The 21,352-nt window shown below is 31.6% G+C and overlaps 5 protein-coding genes and 3 non-coding genes across 8 annotated transcripts in view; 2 read left to right on the top strand and 6 right to left on the bottom strand.

The window, feature by feature from the left end:
- The window catches only part of LOC125818561 (histone H4), a 400,968-nt gene that overhangs the window by 184,230 nt on the left and 195,386 nt on the right, over positions 1-21,352 (bottom strand). The gene's annotated exons all lie outside the window — the stretch shown is intronic.
- LOC125818537 (spliceosome-associated protein 130 A) overlaps positions 1-21,352 on the bottom strand; it is a 201,231-nt gene that overhangs the window by 152,738 nt on the left and 27,141 nt on the right. The gene's annotated exons all lie outside the window — the stretch shown is intronic.
- LOC125818553 (caffeoylshikimate esterase-like) overlaps positions 1-21,352 on the top strand; it is a 271,599-nt gene that overhangs the window by 229,940 nt on the left and 20,307 nt on the right. The window lies entirely within an intron of this gene.
- On the top strand, positions 11,218-17,014 carry LOC125818552 (probable pectate lyase 4). Its single transcript, XM_049498041.1, has 5 exons — positions 11,218-11,482; positions 13,776-14,127; positions 14,208-14,418; positions 14,511-14,579; positions 16,283-17,014. Exons 1-5 carry the CDS (start codon positions 11,356-11,358, stop codon positions 16,532-16,534), a joined length of 1,011 nt encoding a protein of 336 aa, XP_049353998.1. The 5' UTR covers positions 11,218-11,355; the 3' UTR covers positions 16,535-17,014.
- Positions 17,274-20,332, bottom strand: LOC125818560 (60S ribosomal protein L35). The gene is made up of 4 exons (XM_049498051.1): positions 20,199-20,332; positions 19,924-20,059; positions 17,652-17,808; positions 17,274-17,484 (listed from the first exon to the last, which is right to left on the bottom strand). The coding sequence occupies exons 1-4, from the start codon at positions 20,200-20,202 to the stop codon at positions 17,410-17,412; spliced, it is 372 nt and encodes a 123-aa protein (XP_049354008.1). The 5' UTR covers positions 20,203-20,332; the 3' UTR covers positions 17,274-17,409.
- Positions 17,983-18,072, bottom strand: LOC125819176 (small nucleolar RNA snoR109). Its single transcript, XR_007442434.1, has one exon. It is a non-coding gene; the product is annotated as a small nucleolar RNA snoR109 (small nucleolar RNA).
- On the bottom strand, positions 18,537-18,626 carry LOC125819182 (small nucleolar RNA snoR109). Its single transcript, XR_007442440.1, has one exon. It is a non-coding gene; the product is annotated as a small nucleolar RNA snoR109 (small nucleolar RNA).
- On the bottom strand, positions 19,094-19,183 carry LOC125819177 (small nucleolar RNA snoR109). Its single transcript, XR_007442435.1, has one exon. It is a non-coding gene; the product is annotated as a small nucleolar RNA snoR109 (small nucleolar RNA).

The following is a 21,352-nucleotide window of genomic DNA, read 5'->3' as shown; positions in this document are numbered from 1 at the left end:
ATTATCAGTCTCCTTTTTTATTATGTTATTCCATTTAGTAAGCATGCATATTTTGCTGCATCATATATACAGAAAATGTTGAGCAAGGGTCAGTGTCGAGGGTCAATCAGAAACAACCTCTCTACACCACAAAGATAGGGTAAGGTCTGTGTACACTTCATCCTCTTCAAACCCCACTTGTGACACTATTTTGGATATGTTGTTGTTGTTGAGTAGGGATGAATCATTTGGTGAGGAGACAATGCACCTTGTTGAAGTGGTAACCAGGAGTTTTCACCACGGAAGGATATGGTGTAGTAGATGGGGATCCTCGTCTCTTAACTAGAGATCTTTGTTTCAAGTCTTGGATAAGAAAAAATTCTTGGTAAAATGATTATATTCGATATCCACATTGAAGTTTGATTATATTCGGATTATGCGTTGTAGGCCCTTTCTAAGGGTATCGTTCCTAACATGATTTTTTCATATGCAAGGTTCAAACTCGAAAGTTCTCATTAAAACCACCCCACCGCAACCATGTGGATAGCCAAGTAGTTAAGGTAAGTAGTCTTGAACTTTCAACCATTATTATATGTATCCTATTAATGAGACCTTTCTTTAAAGTTGTTTAATTATGTTAGTTGTGCTACAATCGGATAGGACATCCAAAAAAAAAAAAAGATAGCACATCCAAATTATTGAAGTCAAAGTTTAACTTTAATACTCAGATATTATTTCCTGATAAAAAGTATATTCTTAACTTCCTAAAAAAATAATTATATTTAATCAATTATGACGAGTGATATTAATAATCTAGTAAATAAGGTAGATAACCGTTATAATAGATTAAAGTACATATTGCTGTACACTTGTAAGTCATACTTAATTTTACTATGTAAACAAATCTATACAATGTGCAATATACTTATCAGGAACTGGGATATGATTTGGAAAAAAGTAATTTTTTAAGTTAAAAAGTTGTTCGAATAAGTCGAATATGTACTCCAACTAATTAGGCGACCTGTTATCTTCTACCCATGTAAGAAAATCGAACATACTTTTCAACTAATTGATCCTCTATTTCTTTTCTTTAAAAATAGATTTTTAGAAAGAAATAGGGCCCCACAATTCTTAAAATCTGTTTTTCAAATTCTAAATTCTACATTTCAAATTTGAAGTTAAAATAATGGACCAATTTTTATACACATAATTATTTGAAATAATATGTATTTGAGGATTAAATAGCTTGTGAAAAGTTGGTAAAAGTTGTTTGCATAACTATCATCAATATATCATTAATGAGTTGGTTAAATTTCAACTTTAAAATTAAGTGTATAGAGATGAGCTAGTTATTTCATTTTCTCAGACATATAGGGTATACTTTTAATTCTTGTACAGGAAAAAAAGACAGCATTAGGTGGGGGTCTGGAAACTATAAATTAAGATATTAATACCATCAACAATTTTAAGTTAGTAATAAATTTTTGCCATAGAGATTAGACTTGTCCCCTTAATTTCTTATTTTAAAATTTTCAAAAAAAGGGGGGTGGGGGTGGGGGTGGGGGTGGGGGAATAAGGGAGGGATTACTTTTTGAATAGTCGCTAATTGTTACACCTTCCCTTTTGTTTACATCATTTTTCTTGTGCGACTTGGTTAATGTTCCTTCGAAATCAAAGAATAGTGAAATAACTTATTATAACATGAATTTTGCCCAACATAATAATCCTAATTTAAATCTTATATACTTTACGTCTTAACAAATTTATTAAATATTTATAATTATTTAATTTCAAACTTAGATATTAACTTGAGTAAATCTATCTCTGACTATAATTACTTTATAAATTATCTAATTATATAAATAGGTGTACTGTTAAGATATACAACTTAAATTCTCTCAAAATCAAAAAAGATGTTTTGACAACTAGAATTGAATGAGGGAAGAGGAAATATATGTATATAATTCTATTCTCTGACCTCCAATTGTGTTGATAAAGATATATGAGACATCCAATTTGCACTTAGGTCCAAAACAATTACTCTCGTCGTCTCAAAATAAGTATCGTTTTAATTTATTTTGTGATCATTAAAAAAATTAGAAAGTATAATTTAAGTAATCCTTATTTGTTAACTATTTTCTTGAGAATTGAACACTGTTAAAAATAGTTAATTAATACAATAATATTATATATATATATATATATATATATATATATATATATATATATTATTCCATATAAATCTTATGACTATAAAAAAAAATTAAAAAATAATCTTTCTTTATTTAACGTCCAATTCAGTCAAATAAATTCACATAAATTGAAACTTAGAGAAACTTAGAGCCACAATACATAACTCATATAATCCTCCTCTCTTTATAAATGACTCTCAAAGCTCAACTACACTTCTTCCTATACACCACTCCACCCCCATAGAGTGAGAGAGAATAATACAATGGAACATGCACAAATATATGGTCATTCAATATGTGACAACAACAACGGAGAAGAAGATTACATAGAATTAGAGGTAATTTTTTATTATTTTTTTACCGTGGTTTCCGGGCGTCGCTTTGCGAACCCGACTAGCTGTACCCACCGGGTCCCGCTGTTTCAAGGCGGGTCCACCACGGTTAGTTCCACGGGGCCCTGGAGACGCGGCCGGTTTGTAATGCCTCCAGTGGCCCTGCTGGGGCTCGAACCGGCGACCTGAAGGACTTTGTCCCAGGCCTTTACCAGCTGAGCTACCCCTCAGGGTTGAATTAGAGGTAATTGGCTCATCAAATTCCACCATTTCTTTATTCCATTTCAAGAAAATTTCTCCACCACAACATGAAGTAGCTAGATCATCAGAATTTGAATTCCAAATGTTGTCCAACTTCATTGATAGAAACACATCAGCTGATGAACTTTTCTATAATGGAAAACTTCTCCCTCTTGATCACATCCCTCTTCACAATAATCCAATTACCAACAAATTTCTTCATGTTGGCAAAAATATTGTTGATTTTGAACAATCTTTTAGCACCCCTTATTTACAATCTTGCAATCTTAGTCAAGAAAACTACTTCTTTAAGTACTCAACAAATGATGAAAGTTCAAAAAAATCAAGAGTTCTTCATGTTACCAAAAAAATTGATGATTTTCAACAATCTTTTAGCACCCCTTTTTGTCAATTTTGTCATGTTAGTAGAAAACTCAATCAAGAAGACTACTCAACAAAAGATGAAAGTTCAAAAACCACAAAAAAACTTCATGTTGGCAAAAAAAAATGATTTTCTTGAACAATCTTTTAGCACCCCTTTTTGTCAATTTTGTCATGTTAGTAGAAAACTCAATCAAGAAGACTACTCAACAAAAGATGAAAGTTCAAAAACATCAAAATTTCTTCATGTTGCCAAAAAAGATGGTTTTTTTGATCAATCTTTAGACACCCCTTTTTGTCAATCTTGTCATATTAGAAGAGAACTCATGAATCAAGAAGAGTACTACTCAACAAATGATGAAAGTTCAAAACTTTTTCATGTTAGCAAAAGTTTTGATGATTTTGATCAATCTTTAAACACCCCTTTTTGTCAATCTTGTCATGTTAGTAGAAAACTCAACAATCAAGAAGAGTACTACTACTCAACAGATGATGATCAAAGTAGTTCAAAAACATCAAAAATTCTTCATGTTAGCAAAAGTTTTGATGATTCCAAACAATCTTTTAGCACCCCTTTTTTCCAATCATGTCATGTTAGTGGTGAACTCAACAATCAAGAAGACTACTTTTTTGGCTACTCAACAGATTGTGAAAGTTCAAGAAAGTCAAAATGGCCAAAAGTGCCATTAACAAGAAAGTTAAGGCTTATCAAACAACTCTCATTTCATCATTCAAAAATCAAGTGTTTGATTAACAATAGTGTCAAATTAGTTGCCAAGAAAGATTTTTTTGGGAAAATTCATCATAAGAAGTCATCATTCTCTGGAGCTATTAAGAAGTTGTTAACAACAAAATCTTGTTCTTCAAAGAATTCAACACATGGAAATATTCAAGAAATGCATTTGTTAGTGAGAAACAAAGATCATGATGTGTATACAGAAGTTGATCCAATTCAAGCTGCAATTGCTCACTGTAAAAATTCTCATCAAGTACAAAAGAAGTTTAATTCAAGAAAGAGTAATGTAAGTGATACTATTGGACTTGGAAGGTCATTGTCAGCATCAAGGGTTATCTTTGAAGAACCAGAAAGAATAGACCTATGTAGGGGTTAGAAGTGTTTTTTTTTTTTTTGAGCGTAGGTTCAAAAATATATTTAAAGTATCTCGATTTTTTGAGTTTGAACCTAAATTATCAGTTGTGCAAGTTTTCTATCTTAAACTATCACCGATTATTTATCAAAACACACTTCAATTATCAATTGTTCTATTTTTCCTGCCTGAACAATGGTGATATTTTAGATGGGAAAAGGAAACAAATGATAGTTGAGGTATGCTTTGATAAATAGTTAGTGATAATTCAGGTATATAAGAAACTCACACTACTGTTAATTCAGATATGAAACTCGAGAAACAGAATACTTGAACTTTGTATTTCTTTTTTAAACCTATTTTGAAATGTGAGTCGAGGGTCTATTGATAGTAACCTCTATACTTCTCAAGTAGGAGTAAGTCTGTATATACTCTACTCTTTTCATCACGTCTCCTATTATTTGTTGCTTTTCCTCTTGTTTTGCACTTCATCTTCTTAGCAAAACCTCTTTCTTTTGTCTGATTTTTCTAAATGATAATTGTGGAATTATGTTGAATATGTTGTTATTAATATGAATTTGGTTTGAGATAAATCCAAATAAAAATATCAACTTGTTTGGGGAGTCCGGCATCAAAACAAACATTTTTTTGACACAACGTATGAAAACGGATCATCTCTGAAAACCTACACCAAAATAGACATTTTGCTCAAAATGAACGAACTATCTCTTACACCATTAACATTCGCCTTCTCCAAATGTACAAAAAATAAAATAATTTTAGAGGTTCCCCCATTTTTTGGGCGAACAACAATTCATAAAAAAGGATGAACTTTAAAAAAAAAAAAATTTGTTTGTAGCTTTTTGTTTTTTCCTTATTGTAAAATATTCACGTAATAGATATTTTTTACTTCTATCTTTGTGAGATAGAGAAATTTCTGACACAACAACACATTATTAAAGCAGGTTAAAAAGGAAGATAACAACTAAAACACTATATATGTTAGTAATAAACATAATTTATGTTACTAGCTAGTTTGAATAGTTAAATGAAGACGTAATACATAAACAAGCAATTTAGCTTAATTTTAACTAACATTTATATTATTTAATTTCTAAGTGTGCAAAAATAAATACCTAACAAATGAAAAAAGCATTTCCGGAATGCATAACGAAATCATTAAAGATACACAATAAATTGTTATATCTACTTTCTGAGACCATTTATGATTATAATAAATCAACAAGTAGGAAATAATTAAGAGGAATTTAATGAATAACTGTTAGCTCAAAATTAAATTAAATCATCTGTGCCCGTTCTAAATTAATGTAAAATTTAATAAACCACGTGAATCAAGGATGCTCAGATAAATATTCTTTTTGGAAAAAGATCAAAGTACATGTTGTTTGGTATAATTATATGGGAGTGTTTAATATAAAAAATACTCATTTTGTCTCTAATTACTTGTTCATTTTTCAAATTATAGTTGTCCCTAATTACTTGTCCATTTTGACGAATCAAGCAAGGACAAATTTTTTTACCTATTATACCCTTAATTAATTACTTTGAAAAAGGTAGAACTTTTTGAAAATATTAAGTTTTTAATTCATCCACTTCATAATTAATAGGGGTAAAATGGTAAACTCACTATGTCAATAGCTGTTTTCTTAATAGGTGTGTCAATTCAAAGTGGACAAGTAATTAGGGACAGAGGGAGTATATTTTTTAAAAGGGTAATGCTAAATGGCCAGAACATTTGATCAGAATTTGGCCAGAATTTTTTTATTTTATTTTAAAATAAATTGATCTTTTTTTTATTTTTTAATTAAAAGATATTAAAGTTAAAAAGGTAAAAATATTCAAAAAGGTAAAATAACATAAGTAAAATACCATTTTGGCCAAATTTTCTGGCCAAAAGGATTTTTCCTTTTGAAAAGTAAGTAATGGACTAGCGAAGAGAGTATGAACGGAGAGAAAAGAAGGGTACCAACATAGGTTGTGGTGCACTGGTAGGAGTACTTCACCCTTAACCAGAGGTTTCGGGGTTCGATCCCTGGGTATGGAAAAAATCATGTTGGGAGCGCCACCCCCGAATGGGCCCTGCAGTGTGCGATCCGAATTTAGTCGGAGCTCCAATGTGAACTCAGGACACCGAATGGAAAACCAAAAAGAGAAAGAGAGAGAGAGAGAAAAGAAGGGTAGGGGTGGAATCGCTGAGGTCCTAAGCCGAGGGATTTGACCAGTAGTGGAGCCAGGAATTTCACGAATGATGTTCAAAAATTATTTATGATAAATTCTGACACAACAACGCATTACTAAAACATGTTAAAAAGGAAGATAACAACAAGTAAAACACGTATATATGTTAGTAATAAACATAATTTGTGTTACTAGCTAGTTTGAATAGTTAAATAAAGACGTAATAAATAAACAAGCAATTTATAAGCTTACTTCAACTAATATTTATATTATTTAATTTCTGAATGTGCATAAATAAATACCTAACAAACGAAAAAAGCATTTCCGGATTGCACAACGAAATCATTAGATACACAATAAAATGTTATACTACTTTCTGAGACCATTTATGATTATAATAAATCAATAAGTAGGAAATAATTAAGAGGAATTTAATGAATAACTGTTACTCCCCTGTCCACTTTTATTTGTCATGTCGAAAGTCAATTTGACTAATTTTTAAAGTTAAATTAGATTATGTTAATTCGATATTTTTTTAAAAAAAATTAGATATTCAAAACTATACGAAAAGTACTATAAGTTGCAATTTTTTGCATATCAATATGATGAAAATATACATCGTAAAATGTTGGTCAAAGTTCTTATTGTTTGACTTTAAAAAAGGAAACCATGACAATTAATTGTGGACGGAGGGAGTAGCTCAAAATTAAATTAAATCATCTGTGCACGTTCTAAATTAATGTAAAATTTAATAAACCACGTGAATCAAGGATGCTCAGATAAATATTCTTTTTGGAAAAAGATCAAAGTACGTGTTTTTTGGTATAATTATATGGGTGTGTTTAATATAAAAAATACTCATTTTGTCTCTAATTACTTGTCCATTTTGACAAATCAAGCAAGGACAATTGTTTTTTACCTATTATACCCTTAATTGATTTCTTTGAAAAAGGTAGAATTTTTTGAAAATGTAAAGTTTTTAATTCGTCCACTTCATAATTAATTGGGGTAAAATGGTAAACTCACTATGTCAATAATTGTTTTCTTAATAGGTGTGTCAATTTAAAAGTGGACAAGTAATTAGGGACAAAGGGAGTATATTTTTGAAAAGGATAATGCTAAATGACCAGAAAATTTGATCAGAATTTGGCCAAAAATTTAAAAAAATTATAATATTTTTTTTATTTTAAAATAAATTAATCTTTTTTTCATTTTTTAATTAAAAGATACTAAAGTTAAAAAGGTAAAAATGTTCAAAAAGATAAAATAGCACAAGTAAAATACCATTCTGGCCAAATTTTCTGGCCAAACGGATTTTTCCTTTTGAAAAGTAAGTAATGAACTAGCGAAGAGAGTATGAACAGAGAGAAAAGAAGGGTACCAACATAGGTTGTGGTGCACTGGTGGGAGTGCTTCACCCTTAACCAGAGGTTTCGGGGTTCGATCCCTGGGTATGGAGAAAATCATGTTGGGAGCGCCACCCCCGAATGGGCCCTACAGTGCGCGATCCGATTTAGTCGGAGCTCCAATGTGAACTCAGAACACCGAATGGAAAACCAAAAAGATAGAGAGAGAGAGAGAGAGAGAGAGAGAGAGAGAAAAGAAGGGTAGGGGTGGAATCGCTGAGGTCCTAAGCCGAGGGATTTGACCAGTAGTGGAGCCAGGAATTTCACGAATGATGTTCAGAAATTGCACAACAAAAGCTCCTTTCAAAAAGGGAAAAACATTGTTGTTAGTGAAATTCAAACACACGAGTTCAAGGCGTTTGAAATTGCTAGGGTACAACAACCTATTGTATCAAAGGTGTCTAACATATGTTATTTAATCACTTCGTGGAACTAAAAGGATTTTATTTTGATTCATAAATTTTTCACTTTTTTTTTTAATTATTCACCCTGTATTTGGTATGAATTTGAAAATTTAATTCAATTTAAATTCACACTTTATAGTTTATAAGATCGACAACGCTTCTAAAAAAATTATCAAATTTTCATCATATAGAGATGAAAGTAAAAGTGAGACCAAGTAAACACTTTTGATAGTACTATTTAGAATATAGCCACATTTTATAATATAAATACTTTTACACGAACTTTAAGTTTGCTTACCTTGACATTGTGCTATAATTATCAAGAGTTTACCCTTTATGGGTTTGAGTTTGAAAATTTTATCATAATGGCTTTCTTTTAGAAAAGATTATCTAATTAGATAAATATTTTTATCGTATTTATTAATTCTTTCTATAGTTTAAAAGAATTATATATTGTCTCACTAACTAATAATCAAGTTAGATATAATTAGATACATGCATTTTTGCTATCAGATACACTAAAATAAGGAAAAAGGTGAGTAAGAGAAGTAGAAAGGCCAGTGAGATAGGAGGAAGGTGAGTGAAATTCCAAAATATATGTGAATCATCTCAGATACATGTGAATCACACTAAATATATGCATTTGAATACTAAATACATATATTTGGGACACCATATGCATGGAGAGAGGTGATCGAGAGAGAAAAAAATGGCGAGTGAGATACGAGAGAGGAGAGCAAGAGAGCCAAATATATATATATATATATATTTGAATCCACATGGATACATTGTATCTAGAATAAATTACACCTCTTTTTAACCCTGTATATCTATCATACATGTATTTAAACGTGTCAAATACATGTATATAAAATTCATAATCTGATAAGATTCATAATATTTCTGTAAGTTACTCTTACATTTACTAGGTTTTGATTTATTTTCTCTCTCTCTCCAACTAAGCTTAAGTGTGTGCAAATTGAATCGTTATCTCTAAAACATGTAGAATCAACTAGCCATTATTCTGTATGATCTAAATAATGAATGATATCAATTCGGGCTGTACTATGAAATTTCAAAAATCTTAAATATCTTATGTCATGTAAGAGATTTGATCAATAATACATCTACATATTTAATATTGTCATTTTTAGTTATTATTGTTTGATAAAATTGTGTATTTTATTTAAAGATCGAAATATAATATTAATAAAAGAAGATAAAGATGAATGAGAGAATGTAAAGTAACTAACAACATATATTTAAAATTGAAAAAATCATTCACTTTGTATTAAACTAGACTTGATAAAACGTTTAAAATTTAAACTTTCAAGGATCTGAGAAAAGAAAATCATAAACAAAGGCTTGATTCATGTGAAATTATATAAAAAGTTAATCAAAAGAATAATAATCATTGTAGTTCGTACATTTTATTTTACATTTAGGCTTCTTTGGAAGGACAACTTGATAATTGGATTTGGTGTAACTGATGTAATTACACTGTCTTGTTATGTTTGAAAGGACATGTAATTACTTGGTCAGCAGGTAATTGGTGTAATTGGCAGGGGGTAATTACACTCTACAATTCACAGGCAGAGGCTGTGAATTGCTGGTAATTATATGGTGTAAATTACCACTTGATATATTTTTTTTATTTCTATTTTAATTTTTTTTACTTCTATTATGTTAAGTTCTTTTTTTAATTTTATTATTCTAAAAATTTGTAAAAGTTTATTTTTTATTTTATATTATTATATTTCATTTTCTTCTTATTCTCTACCTTACTTTACGTGATTCTATGTAATTTTTTCGTATTATCTATTTCTTTATGTCATGCTTATTTTCTCATTAGCATAATTTTATTATATTCTAATTTTTAAATTAAAATAGAATTTATTGTTAAGTAAGTTATAGACTTACGTTTTCTTTATTAAGAAAAACTAAAACTAAATCATATTTATTGCTATGTTGAAATTTGTTATAAGAGTATTATGTGAAAAATTTTGTTTTGAATTTATAACTTATGTTATATTTTCAGTTTCATTTGTTTTAGTAATATTGAATCTACATTGCACGTCATTTTTTAATTAGAGTTGATAAATTATATTTTTGTCAAACATTTAATAATTTATGACATTTTATTTATATATTATTCTTTTTATCAAACATGCATTTTACGATGTTCGTAGAAACTTCATACTTTTAGTTGTTACGATCAATTCAATTGAAATATATTAATTTGAAAAAATATAAATCAATTATTTTTTCATAATGTAAGTTACAGAAAATATGTTTATTAATTAATATATTTTCAAAAAAGAATATATATCTTAAATATTTAATTTAATGTCATTTATAAAGTTTCTTATTTGTCTAGTATAAATTTTAAATAATTAATTTTTATTTTAAAAATTTATTATAATTTTATGATTGCAATTGTGCATCCAAACAGAATATGTGTAATTACACTGTGACATCCAAACATGACATGTGTAATTACAGTGTAATTACACTGTGACACCAAACAGGTCAATGTAATTACTAGACTGGTAATTACTATTTTAGTAATTACACCAATTTTAATTATCAGGTGATTTTCCAAACAGACCATTAAAGAAACGGATGTTAATAGTATTAATGGTGTAAGAGGGGCTCTCAAAATGGTAGTGCCGACTTTTGATATTATTTATAAATATCATGTTTAACCAAAGAAAAGTAGAATTAATATTAATGTATCTATGCTAGTATTATCTTATTCATCAATTTTATTATTAATAATATTTTTTTTACTTTGATTAATATTTTCATCATTTTTAAATTACTTTTTATATTTGTTTTGAAAATTATTTTCGAATCTATTAAAATATTACCTCTTTATCCTTACGTAGCTATAAGGTCGGCACACTTTATTTATAAAAATATTGAATATGTTATTGTTATATTTTCTTGTTGCGAATTTAGGATAAAGTTTACTATTGCCTTTTTTTTTTTGTTTAAGATCTCCAATATAGAAGCTTTAACTAAACTCCAATATAAATACAGTTGAATTGATTCTTCCGGTTCAAGTCACCGGCCGGCGGCTAAAGTTTCCCGGTTCATCCACCAAAAACCTAGAGCTCAGTAAATTGCTGATCATGGCGGCGTTGCCATATGCTGATGTCGATTCGAGCTTAAAAGCTCTAGCCGGTCGAGCCGAAGGGTTCGGCAGATTTGCGATCGGCGGTCTAAATGGTCCGGTCTATTCCGTCACATCATTAGCCGGTATGTTCCTCTTCCTCCTCTTACTTCCGTTGTTTCATTTTCCTTATTGACTGAATGTGTATTGTATAATATTGTGTTTTGGGGATTATTACAAGGGTAGAGTGTATTTGTAATGACTCAGTTCGCTAGTGATATTGTCCGTTTTAGTATAGGCCAACATGGTTTTAAAAGGCATTACTAGTGTGTAAGTTTTGCTTACTTATATATCCAACATATTTTCGGTGTTGTGTTTTGTTGTATGAGACTTGTTATCTTAAGTTGATGATGTCACGGTATTTTTGTGGGGTAGAGAGGTTGTTTTCGATAGAAGCTCGGCTTAAAAAAGTAGGGAAGTAAGAATAAAAGAGTCAACAAAATATTAATGCACAAAACAAATGTAGCAACAGATATTAATACACATTGGAGAGAAAAACAATGGGATACTTAAATCATATTATTGGAAGTACGAGAAAGCTCGACTATCTATGAACTTTCTATTGTAATACTTGACATTTATGCCTTCCTATCTAGGGTCGTGTCCTCAGTCAGTTGAAATTGTGTTATAGCTTGTCTAATCACCCCCTCCCGTTCTTCTTTGACCTACCTAACCTTTCGTAACTTCTGCTATAGCTAATCTCTCTCACCTCCTCATAGGCGTATCTTACCTCCTCTTCACATGTATGAATGATCTAAGTTTTGCTTCCCTCATCTTATCAGCGATGGAGGTCATTCCCACCTTATCCCCTGTAACTTCATTCTTAATCATATCTCTCCTAGTATGCACACACATTCATCTAAAAGTGTGACTTTTGAAAAAAAAAGTACTAGTATTTAAAGTTAACATGAAAAAAGTGTATTTGGATGTTGGAATTGCATTTGGACATGCATTTAAGTTGAGCAAAATTTGAAATCTTGTTAATGGGAAGTATATTTCACTTGAAAAACTAGTCATAACTACGTTTTCAAAAATTTGGTGATATGTATAAAACGTATTTCCTTGAAAAGGAAAAAAAAATTAATGGACAAATGGCTCCTAATGTATATATAGATACATAGAGAAGAAACCTTTTTTTTGGCGATGCAGCCTCAAGGGTTCTGGTATTTAATGTGCTTGAAATTGAAACAGCTTATCAAAATCAGAAGATATGATTAGCACCAAAAGGAGCATATGTATAACTTTGCTTCTCATTTGTATTGTTATAGTTATAGTTATGGTGGTGTTCTGTATTTAGATTTAATGAAGTCTATTTTTATTTATATGGGTTGTCTAAACAATTTTATAATGTGCTCCGAAAGATTTAATGTTCAAGAAAAGGTTAAAGAAATTGGATTGAAATCACTCACTTCAGATAATTTTCTGCATGAATTTGGATAGTAACTATTATTCCACAAATCGATCATCATTTGTTCAGTCGAGGTCTATCAGAAACAACAACCTTTGTACCTCTTCAAGGTAGGGATAAAGTATGCGTGTACTCTACCCTCCCTAGACCCACTTATGGAATTACACTGGATTTGTTGTTGTTTGTTGTAGAATAACTTGGCTAGAATGTAGAAAATGTCATGTGAATAATAAGTAGTTCTTCCTCATTGGTGAAAGTTAATGGTGACAACAGATTGGTCTGGGTAATTTTACCCTCTGCATTCCTCTCGAACTAAAGTAGTTATTACCAAAGGCCTTATGCAGTATCCGGTTTGGTTGCAATAGGGGTGGTTCATTTCCGTATGTCTTTGCCTAACAAAGAAGTAGCAATTGTATTTTACATTCTATCTACTGATATGTTGTTTTTCTATTCACTTCTTGATTCTCCGAAGAAAGAAAAGATGACTTCAATTTAGTGGACATAGAACTTAGCGGGTGTTTGGATCGACTTGTTTTTAGTGGCTTTTGAAGCTATTTTTTAGTTTTGGAAGTGTTTGGATGACTCAAAAAGTGCTTTTAAGCACTTATTTTTTGAGAAAGAGCTTTTAAGCACTTTTTTAAGGCTGAAAAAGTACCCAAAAAAAAAGTCAAAAGTTGGGTGTTCCCTACTTATGACTTTTAACTTTTAACTTATAAGTCACTTCAAAAAAGCCAATCCGAACACCTCCTTAGTAATTTTAATAAAGAGAAACAAAAAATGAGGACGTAAACGCGTTGGTGTTTATTGTGCATAAACATGGCCTGCTGTTAAGAACTTAATTTGGGCATCCAAAGGATTGAGACATGTCAATTTGCAGTTAAAATGTCAATTGTTACTGATCTTAATGTAGTATGTAGCTTCCGAAAGTTTTCCAGCATGTTGCTAAACACCATACACTTTCGTCTTTGTAGATGATGGTCCGGGATCACTCCGTGATGGATGCCGTAAGAAAGAACCACTATGGATTGTTTTTGAAGTTTCAGGCACCATTCATCTCACGTCTTACCTACGCGTGTCATCCCATAAAACTATTGATGGTCGTGGCCAAAGGATAAAACTCACTGGCAAAGGCTTACAACTGAAGGATTGTGAGCACATAATCGTATGCAATTTGGAGTTTGAAGGTGGCAGAGGTCATGACGTTGACGGCATTCAAATAAAACCAAATTCTAGGCACATTTGGATAGACCGCTGTTCTCTTCGTGATTATGATGATGGGCTAATCGATATTACCAGACAAAGCACAGATATAACTATTTCTAGGTACTGGATGGTTGTTTCTCTGATTCTTCTGTATATCGGTACTTATATAGCAGACTAATGATTCTCATGAATTTTTGCAGATGTTATTTTGCTCAGCATGATAAGACAATGCTTATTGGAGCAGACCCGTCTCATGTTGGTGATAGATGTATCAGAGTGACCATCCACCATTGCTTTTTCGATGGGACGAGGCAGAGGCAACCTCGTGTTAGATTTGGTAAAGTTCATCTGTACAACAATTACACTAGAAATTGGGGTATATATGCTATTTGTGCTAGCGTAGAATCACAGGTAAATTTCTTTTATCCTCGATGTAGTTTGATGCATCATACATGTTGATAATTTATAACCAAGTACATTGTGTTTGTTACTGTTTATTCCAGATATATTCTCAATGCAACATATATGAAGCTACACAGAAGAAAAAAGCTTTCGAATACTACACAGAGAAGGTAATGCAATGCCTTTTTAATTTGCACAGCATCACTATATTTGTTTTTTTTTTTCAGATGGTTTTCTTAGGGCCTGTTTGGCCATGCGATATGAAATCATGAGATGAAGTTGAAGTTTTGTTTGGATATGCGATTTGGACTTTTTTATGTTGTATGTTTTCTCATAAACATAAAACCCATAAGTTGTAAAACTATTAAAATTGTCTCAATTATTTATGCAATCTTACTAAATAAGCAAAAGTTTATAAAATCCAATAATAAACTATCACAAAAATATTCTTAAAAAATATAATATTTATTGATCAAGCTTTAATTCAATAAAAAAAAAATTAAACATATATTAGTTGTGGTGTACTAGTCTTTAATATAGTCCTCTCACATTGAACTTGCTTTTCTTGTTCATATGACTGTGAAAACGAACCAACATTGTTACTTTGAGCCATTTGTTCGTCATTTTGGTTGGTGAATAGATTTGATTAAAAATAATGAATTTGGTGAATATAAATGGTAAAGTAGAAATTGATTTGTTGAAGTAATAATAAATTCTACGTTAGTGATAATAATTATTATATGAGATGTAAATGGTTTAAAAAATAATAATATGAATTATAAATTTTATTTATATATGAAATAAATGGTTAATAGATATAAAAATGGGGCTGTTTTTAAAAAATATAAACTTGTGAGTCAATTTTTGTATTTAAAAAATCCCAAATCATGATTTGAAATTTCCAAATCATGATTTTTGGAGAATTTGGGATTTCATCTCATGATAAAATCATGAGATGAAATGCGTGAAATCGCATGTCCAAATGTTGATTTCATATCGCGGTATGATCTCGCATGTCCAAACACCTACTTAGTGATTTTGCAACACTAGTTGATTCAAGGTTCACTTATATTGATACATCGGAAGTAGATTTTTCTTACTATTTTCCTTTCTAATAGTTTTCTAGTTGTTCGATAAGTTTATCTGCCTGTGACTACTTGAGGAACTTACACACTATTGTTAGGGCCTATAGCAATCTCAAGATTCGATACTTTAACTTAGCGTCTGGGAAATCTTTATGTTCAAGTCAAGTAAGGCAAGTACACTCAATATTCCAGTTCTAGTTCTTGGAGGAGTTAATTGACTTCTGGGTAGAGAAGGATGATATTTTATTAGGTAAAGTAACACCCCAGGTCGTGAAAGAATCATCATATAACCCCGGAAGATAGTTTGTTACGAGTTGTACTAACAAAAATAAACTTGTCTAAAACTACCTTATACGTAGCATGGATCAGATTACTAATGTGAGGTGGATCCAAAGAAGGGTGGTTCTAGCTATAATCCTGAAACATCATGTATGTATTTCTTCCCATATGTTCTAGCCTTGGTGGAGTGGCTGGTAGGAGGTGGGAGCAGGTTGGCCCTGACACCACGGTTATAAAAAAAAATATACATATGTTTCCTAAACGTGCTTGAGATGGAGTGTTGGGATTTTTAATGTGTCCAAAAAAAAAATATTGATGTTTGTTTCTTACTGTTATTCTGTTTCTCTTAACAACTTATTTGCCTCCCTATCTTTCATTTGGTAGGGGTAAGGCTACATACACATCACCTGCCCTAGACTCCACCAAGATTACACTGGGTATGTTGTTGTATCATTACTACGAAGGGTCTTTATGTATCGTTTCCTTCTCATCTTTTTTGGTTATTTTAGGCAGCAGATAAGGAGGAAGCAAGAACTGGTTTAATTAGATCTGAAGGGGACATGTTTCTGAATGGAGCTCAAGGGAGTTTGTTAACTGTTGTTGGTGGAGAGTGTGTTTTTCATCCAAGTGAATTTTACCTTGTCTGGACGCTGGAACCAGCCTCAGACTCCCTCAAAGCTATTCTCCACATTTGCACTGGTTGGCAATCTATTCCCCGTCCACAGGAAGAGTGTGCTCGTCAATTGAAACCTGCACGCTAGAGCAGATCTAGTGCTCGTTACGGGTTTATCTGAACCTAGTAACTTTGGCTCAAACCTTGTATGTGTTGAACAGTTCACTAAATAAATACAAATAATATATCTTAGACCCAGTAACTCAAAATGGGTTTGGTCGTTTGGATAGAAATCCAATCTCGATCCCACAATGTTCAAATCTTAATGTAGGCAAGGCATATCTCGTTGAATTAGTCTTGAATCTACCTCCTGGTTCTTCTACCGATCAAGAAGAGGCTGGGTAGATAGAGGAAGGAAGATTTATTGAATGTTTTTGGACATTTATTGAGTTGGTAAGTTACAGTATTATTTTTTCGAAGGATCTTTCTTGATTTGATAGTCTTCAATCCAACCTTTCTCTGTACGTAATGTAATGTATGTTTTCATGTGAAATTTTTATCCTATGTAAGAATGTTAAACGATGGATTAATACAGATTATTGATATCAAGACTGAATTTTTATTTGAAGTTCCCGTCACAGTTGGGATTTCACCAAAAATTTTAGAATTGAAATTTTTATTTGGTGAGCAACAATTCCAGCAGAAATAACATTTCTATTTTGTTCAGATATCACAATGATTGATGCTGCAACAATCAAAAACATACTAATTGATTTCACGCGTCACTGACAAATTGAATGATATTCAAACGCTAAAACATAAAGATGAAGAGATTTGGTACACGGTAGCGTTGAAACCACTAACAACAAACAAGACATTTAACATAAAGTCATATTCCCAACACATTGATCATGTATCAAATGTCACAGACGAAACATAGCAAAACAAAACTTGTATTGCTGATAAGTTCAACAAATAATTTTGATCCAAAAACAAAAATCTCAGCCGAAGTAAGATCCTATCCTACACTTTGATAGCATATTTCCTAATGGGGAAGTACATCTCCTTCTTCTTCTCTCTCTCTGTCTTCAAGGATGACTGCAGCGATAGAGAAAAAAAAAGTCATCCAATTGTTAGCTTAGATTTCAGGTCGGTTTTACAAACTGAATGGAACCCATAGTCAGCACATGCACTGTAGATTTGAGAACATGCAAGCTAGCTAGTCTTAAGTGAGTAACCAATGGAATGCTATAGATGAAAGATACCTGGTGCTTAGTCAAACGTTTACGGATTGCTCTGGTTTTCTTGGGGCGAAGATCAAGAGGCAAGTACTTCTTGTTCTTGTAAACTTCCCTAAGAGCTGACTTTTGCTTCTGTGAGATGACAGTCAAAACCTGTGCAATCGACAACCTTACCACCTTACTGCATCCACAAAATCCAGCAACATAAATAAAAGGATATGCATAATGATAGTAACAGTAAACAATCACTAAACTACTCAATTGAATACTTGTCATAATGTTATTGTACTGCTCACATAAGATAATCATCAATAGCAAGTTGGACTATAAAACAAGACAATGTTCAACTAGTGCAAAATGTAAGAAGTTCGGTAAGCAGATATGTCAACAGATTTACAACAACCGGCCAGTAAACTTCTCAATTATATTCATATAGCTACAGCCACCATGGCAGTCAAGATGATGGGTACCAACTTAACCCTCCTCTTGGTACAATGTAGCTTCAATAAACAAAGAAGCTTAACCTCAAAGAAACCCATCAGCAACTTATGTCAAAAATTTAGATCAATAAATATCTGTTGTTATGGCTTCAATTAAGCATTCGAAGATATGAAACACCTTCTGGAGAAAGACTTGACCAACACAAACGGGCTACAGCAGAGACGGCAGGGTGGGCAGATCTTTGAAACTTTATATCCTAAGGTTCTTTTAGAAATGTAACATAGTAAACAATAACCATTCTATTACAATGGGTACTTGTCATTATCTTTTTGTAATTCTCACATTAGATACTCTTCTCCTTGTGATTTGTAGCCCCACACCCCAACCCCTTCAAAAAGAACAGATAGCAAGGATAATCACCAATAGCAAGACTGATTATAAACAAGATGACCTTCATTTAGGTTTGAAAAATGTAAGAAGTTCGGTAAGCAGATATGTCAACAGATTTACAACAACCGGCCAGTAAACTCCTCAATTGTATTCCTATAGCTACTGCCGCAATGGCAGTCAAGATGATGGGTATCATACTTAACCCTCCTCTTGGTACATGTAGCTTCTACCAACAAAAAGAACATTCCGTCAAAGAAATTCATCTACACCTTATATTAAACATAAGAAAAATAAATATTTGTTTTTATGGTTTGAAACTAGCACAAGAAGATATTCTGGAGAAAGACTTGAAAACAACAACAACAATGGTCTATTCAGGGATGGCAAATCTTTGAGACTTCATACTACAAAGTTCTTTTAGGAATGGTAACATAGTAAACAATAACAACTCCGCCCTACTGGATACTTGTCATCACTTCCAGTTCTTACTTTATAACCTACTTTACATCTTACTAGCGACCCCACCTCCCCACACCCAAACCACCATACAAAGGAATTCTTAGGGGTGTCAAAGGACAATCACCAATAGCAACCCTGATTAGAAACAAGAAAACCTTCAGCACGTTTCACTGATAAAATGTAAGAAGTTCGGTAAGCAGATATGTCAACAGATTTACAACAACCGGCCAGTAAACTTCTCAATTATTTTCATGTAGCTACAGCCGCCATGGCAGTCAAGATGAAGGACACCGAACTAAATCCTCCTCTTGGTACATGTAGCTTCTATAAACAAAGAAATCCTTCAAAGAAATCCATCAACAGCCTAGTTTTTAGTTCAGTCACTATTTTGTTGTTATGGCCTCAGTTTTGAGTTAGAAGATATAAGCATACATTGGAGAAAGATTCAAGAAACAACAAAACAATGGCTACCACAGTGATGGGAATGGAGTGGGTGGATCTTTGAAACTTTTTGTTTAGTCTTTAACATTCTCAACTAAGGAAAAAATATTAAAGAAACTTTTAAAAACCAACTAAAATGATGAAAAAGAAAAGTGTGAAACAGCATTTGTGTGATAACACAAATGAATATATATAAAATTGATTCTAGCAACTTAAAGGCAAGTTAAACTACACACTTTATGCTAAAGCAATACTCCTTACTCCACAAATACATAGCCTAAACGAAATCATATGACCAACAACAACAACATACCAAGTGTCTCCTTACTACATAAATACTGAGCCTAAACCAAATCATATTGACCAACAACAACATGCTATGTGTAAGAGCACAACGCAGACCTTACCACTAGCTCGAGGAGGTAAAAAGGTTAATTCCGATAGACAAAACAGTTTATAAGGGGAATACAATAGTAAAATCCTACTAACCAAAAAATACAACTAATTAGTACCGAATAGACAGTTTACTATAAAACATTAACAAAAGAAGGAAAAAACCACATACATTTTAGATAGCTTGTTAGGAGCACCACCGGTGACCTTTGCAACACGGAGAAGAGCAAGCTCCGCCTTCAGATCCTTCAACTGAGCCAAAAGCTCTGTCTTCGACTTGTTCCTCAGCTCATGAACCTTTATTCTCGCTGCATTTCCACCACAATAACATTAATCTCAAACAACAAATGCAAATTGGAAAAAATCACAAAATTACTTTCATAAATACTTCAATACGACGAAGATGAATCTAAACTGAGAGAAAAAACGAGTTTTGAGTATACGCACCCATGGCTACTGCTCCTTTGAGGTTACTGCTCAGACGGCGATGGAGACTAGGGTTTTTTCAAGCACACTGAGCTGATCCATGAATATATATAGTGTAGTTTTGATTGAGATTCTTTCTTTGGGCTGGACTTTCATTGTGAGTAAAAAGTAGAGGCCCATTATGGTTAAGTGATGGCCCATTTCTATATGTTGCAAATGGACGGGTTGGCCTGAATTTTGGCTGGTTGAGATCGGGTGAATTAATAAAGGGAAATTTTTCGAAATGTCAATATTTTAACATTTAATAGGACTCATTGTCAATACTTTCAATATTTAGTAAAAATGTCAGAATTTTAGTTTAATATGTATCTTATTTAAGTTTTTATTATTTGTTTTATTTAAAGAATACAATTATTAAATAATAGAAAGGAGAAATTTAGGGGAGAGAAATTTTTTAAAAAGGAACAATTGCTTAAAAGTCTCATCAGTTACAAAAATTCAAAACTAAATACAAATTAAAAAAAACACAAAGAACTCACCCCACTTGTTCATCAAATTTCTAATATTGATTTTTAAATTTTCATTGATAATACTCAATTTCTGTTGAAATGAATTTGATTAAATTGCGTTTTTTTTATATCCAACCATGGCTTCAACGGATCAGATATTAGAACCAAAATCGACTTTCGTGAAGAAGAAGAAAAAAAGAGAGAATCGGAGAAGAAGGTTGCAAAGAATGAGAGAATGGAGAAGAAGGTTGCAAAAATTGTATTCCTATTAATTTTTGTTTGTCAATTGTTTTTCTTTTACTCTAACATTTATATTTTTATTAAGAACATTGTAAATTTTTTTAGTTTGTAGTCATTCCAGTTGGTATGCCAAATTGATTTGTATTTCTTAAACATAGATGTATCATATTTCTTTCACAGTAAATTTGTATTTTTTTTAGAATATTGTATCATTAATTCCTCAACAGATTGTATTATTTTTATTATGTATGCTATTCTTTTATCAGAATCTTGTATCTTTCTTTAAACGTATTCATATGTAATGATTAGATTATATTGTGATACAATGAATAATATTTTTGTAATACGAATAAAAGAAAAATATATTTGGCAGTTATGTAATACAATTTTGATCACTAGAATACAATTTTTAGTTTTCACTATGAA

This window comes from Solanum verrucosum, unplaced genomic scaffold, assembly GCF_900185275.1.
Source record: "Solanum verrucosum unplaced genomic scaffold, falcon-dt-bn FXZP01000252.1, whole genome shotgun sequence".
NCBI classification, from domain to species: Eukaryota; Viridiplantae; Streptophyta; class Magnoliopsida; order Solanales; family Solanaceae; genus Solanum; species Solanum verrucosum.
The sequence above is the reverse complement of the archived record's forward strand: the minus strand, read 5'-3'. Positions and strand labels throughout refer to the sequence as shown.

Coding starts and splice junctions, on each gene's coding strand:
- LOC125818560 (XM_049498051.1), bottom strand. Junction 17,809..19,923: donor CCTAACAAGCTATCTAAAAT/GTATGTGGTTTT, acceptor TTGTGGATGCAG/TAAGGTGGTAAGGTTGTCGA. Junction 17,485..17,651: donor AACGTTTGACTAAGCACCAG/GTATCTTTCATC, acceptor CTATCGCTGCAG/TCATCCTTGAAGACAGAGAG.
- LOC125818552 (XM_049498041.1), top strand. CDS start 11,356: ATGGCGGCGTTGCCATATGCTGATGTCGATTCGAGCTTAAAAGCTCTA. Junction 11,483..13,775: donor TTCCGTCACATCATTAGCCG/GTATGTTCCTCT, acceptor TCGTCTTTGTAG/ATGATGGTCCGGGATCACTC. Junction 14,128..14,207: donor ACAGATATAACTATTTCTAG/GTACTGGATGGT, acceptor GAATTTTTGCAG/ATGTTATTTTGCTCAGCATG.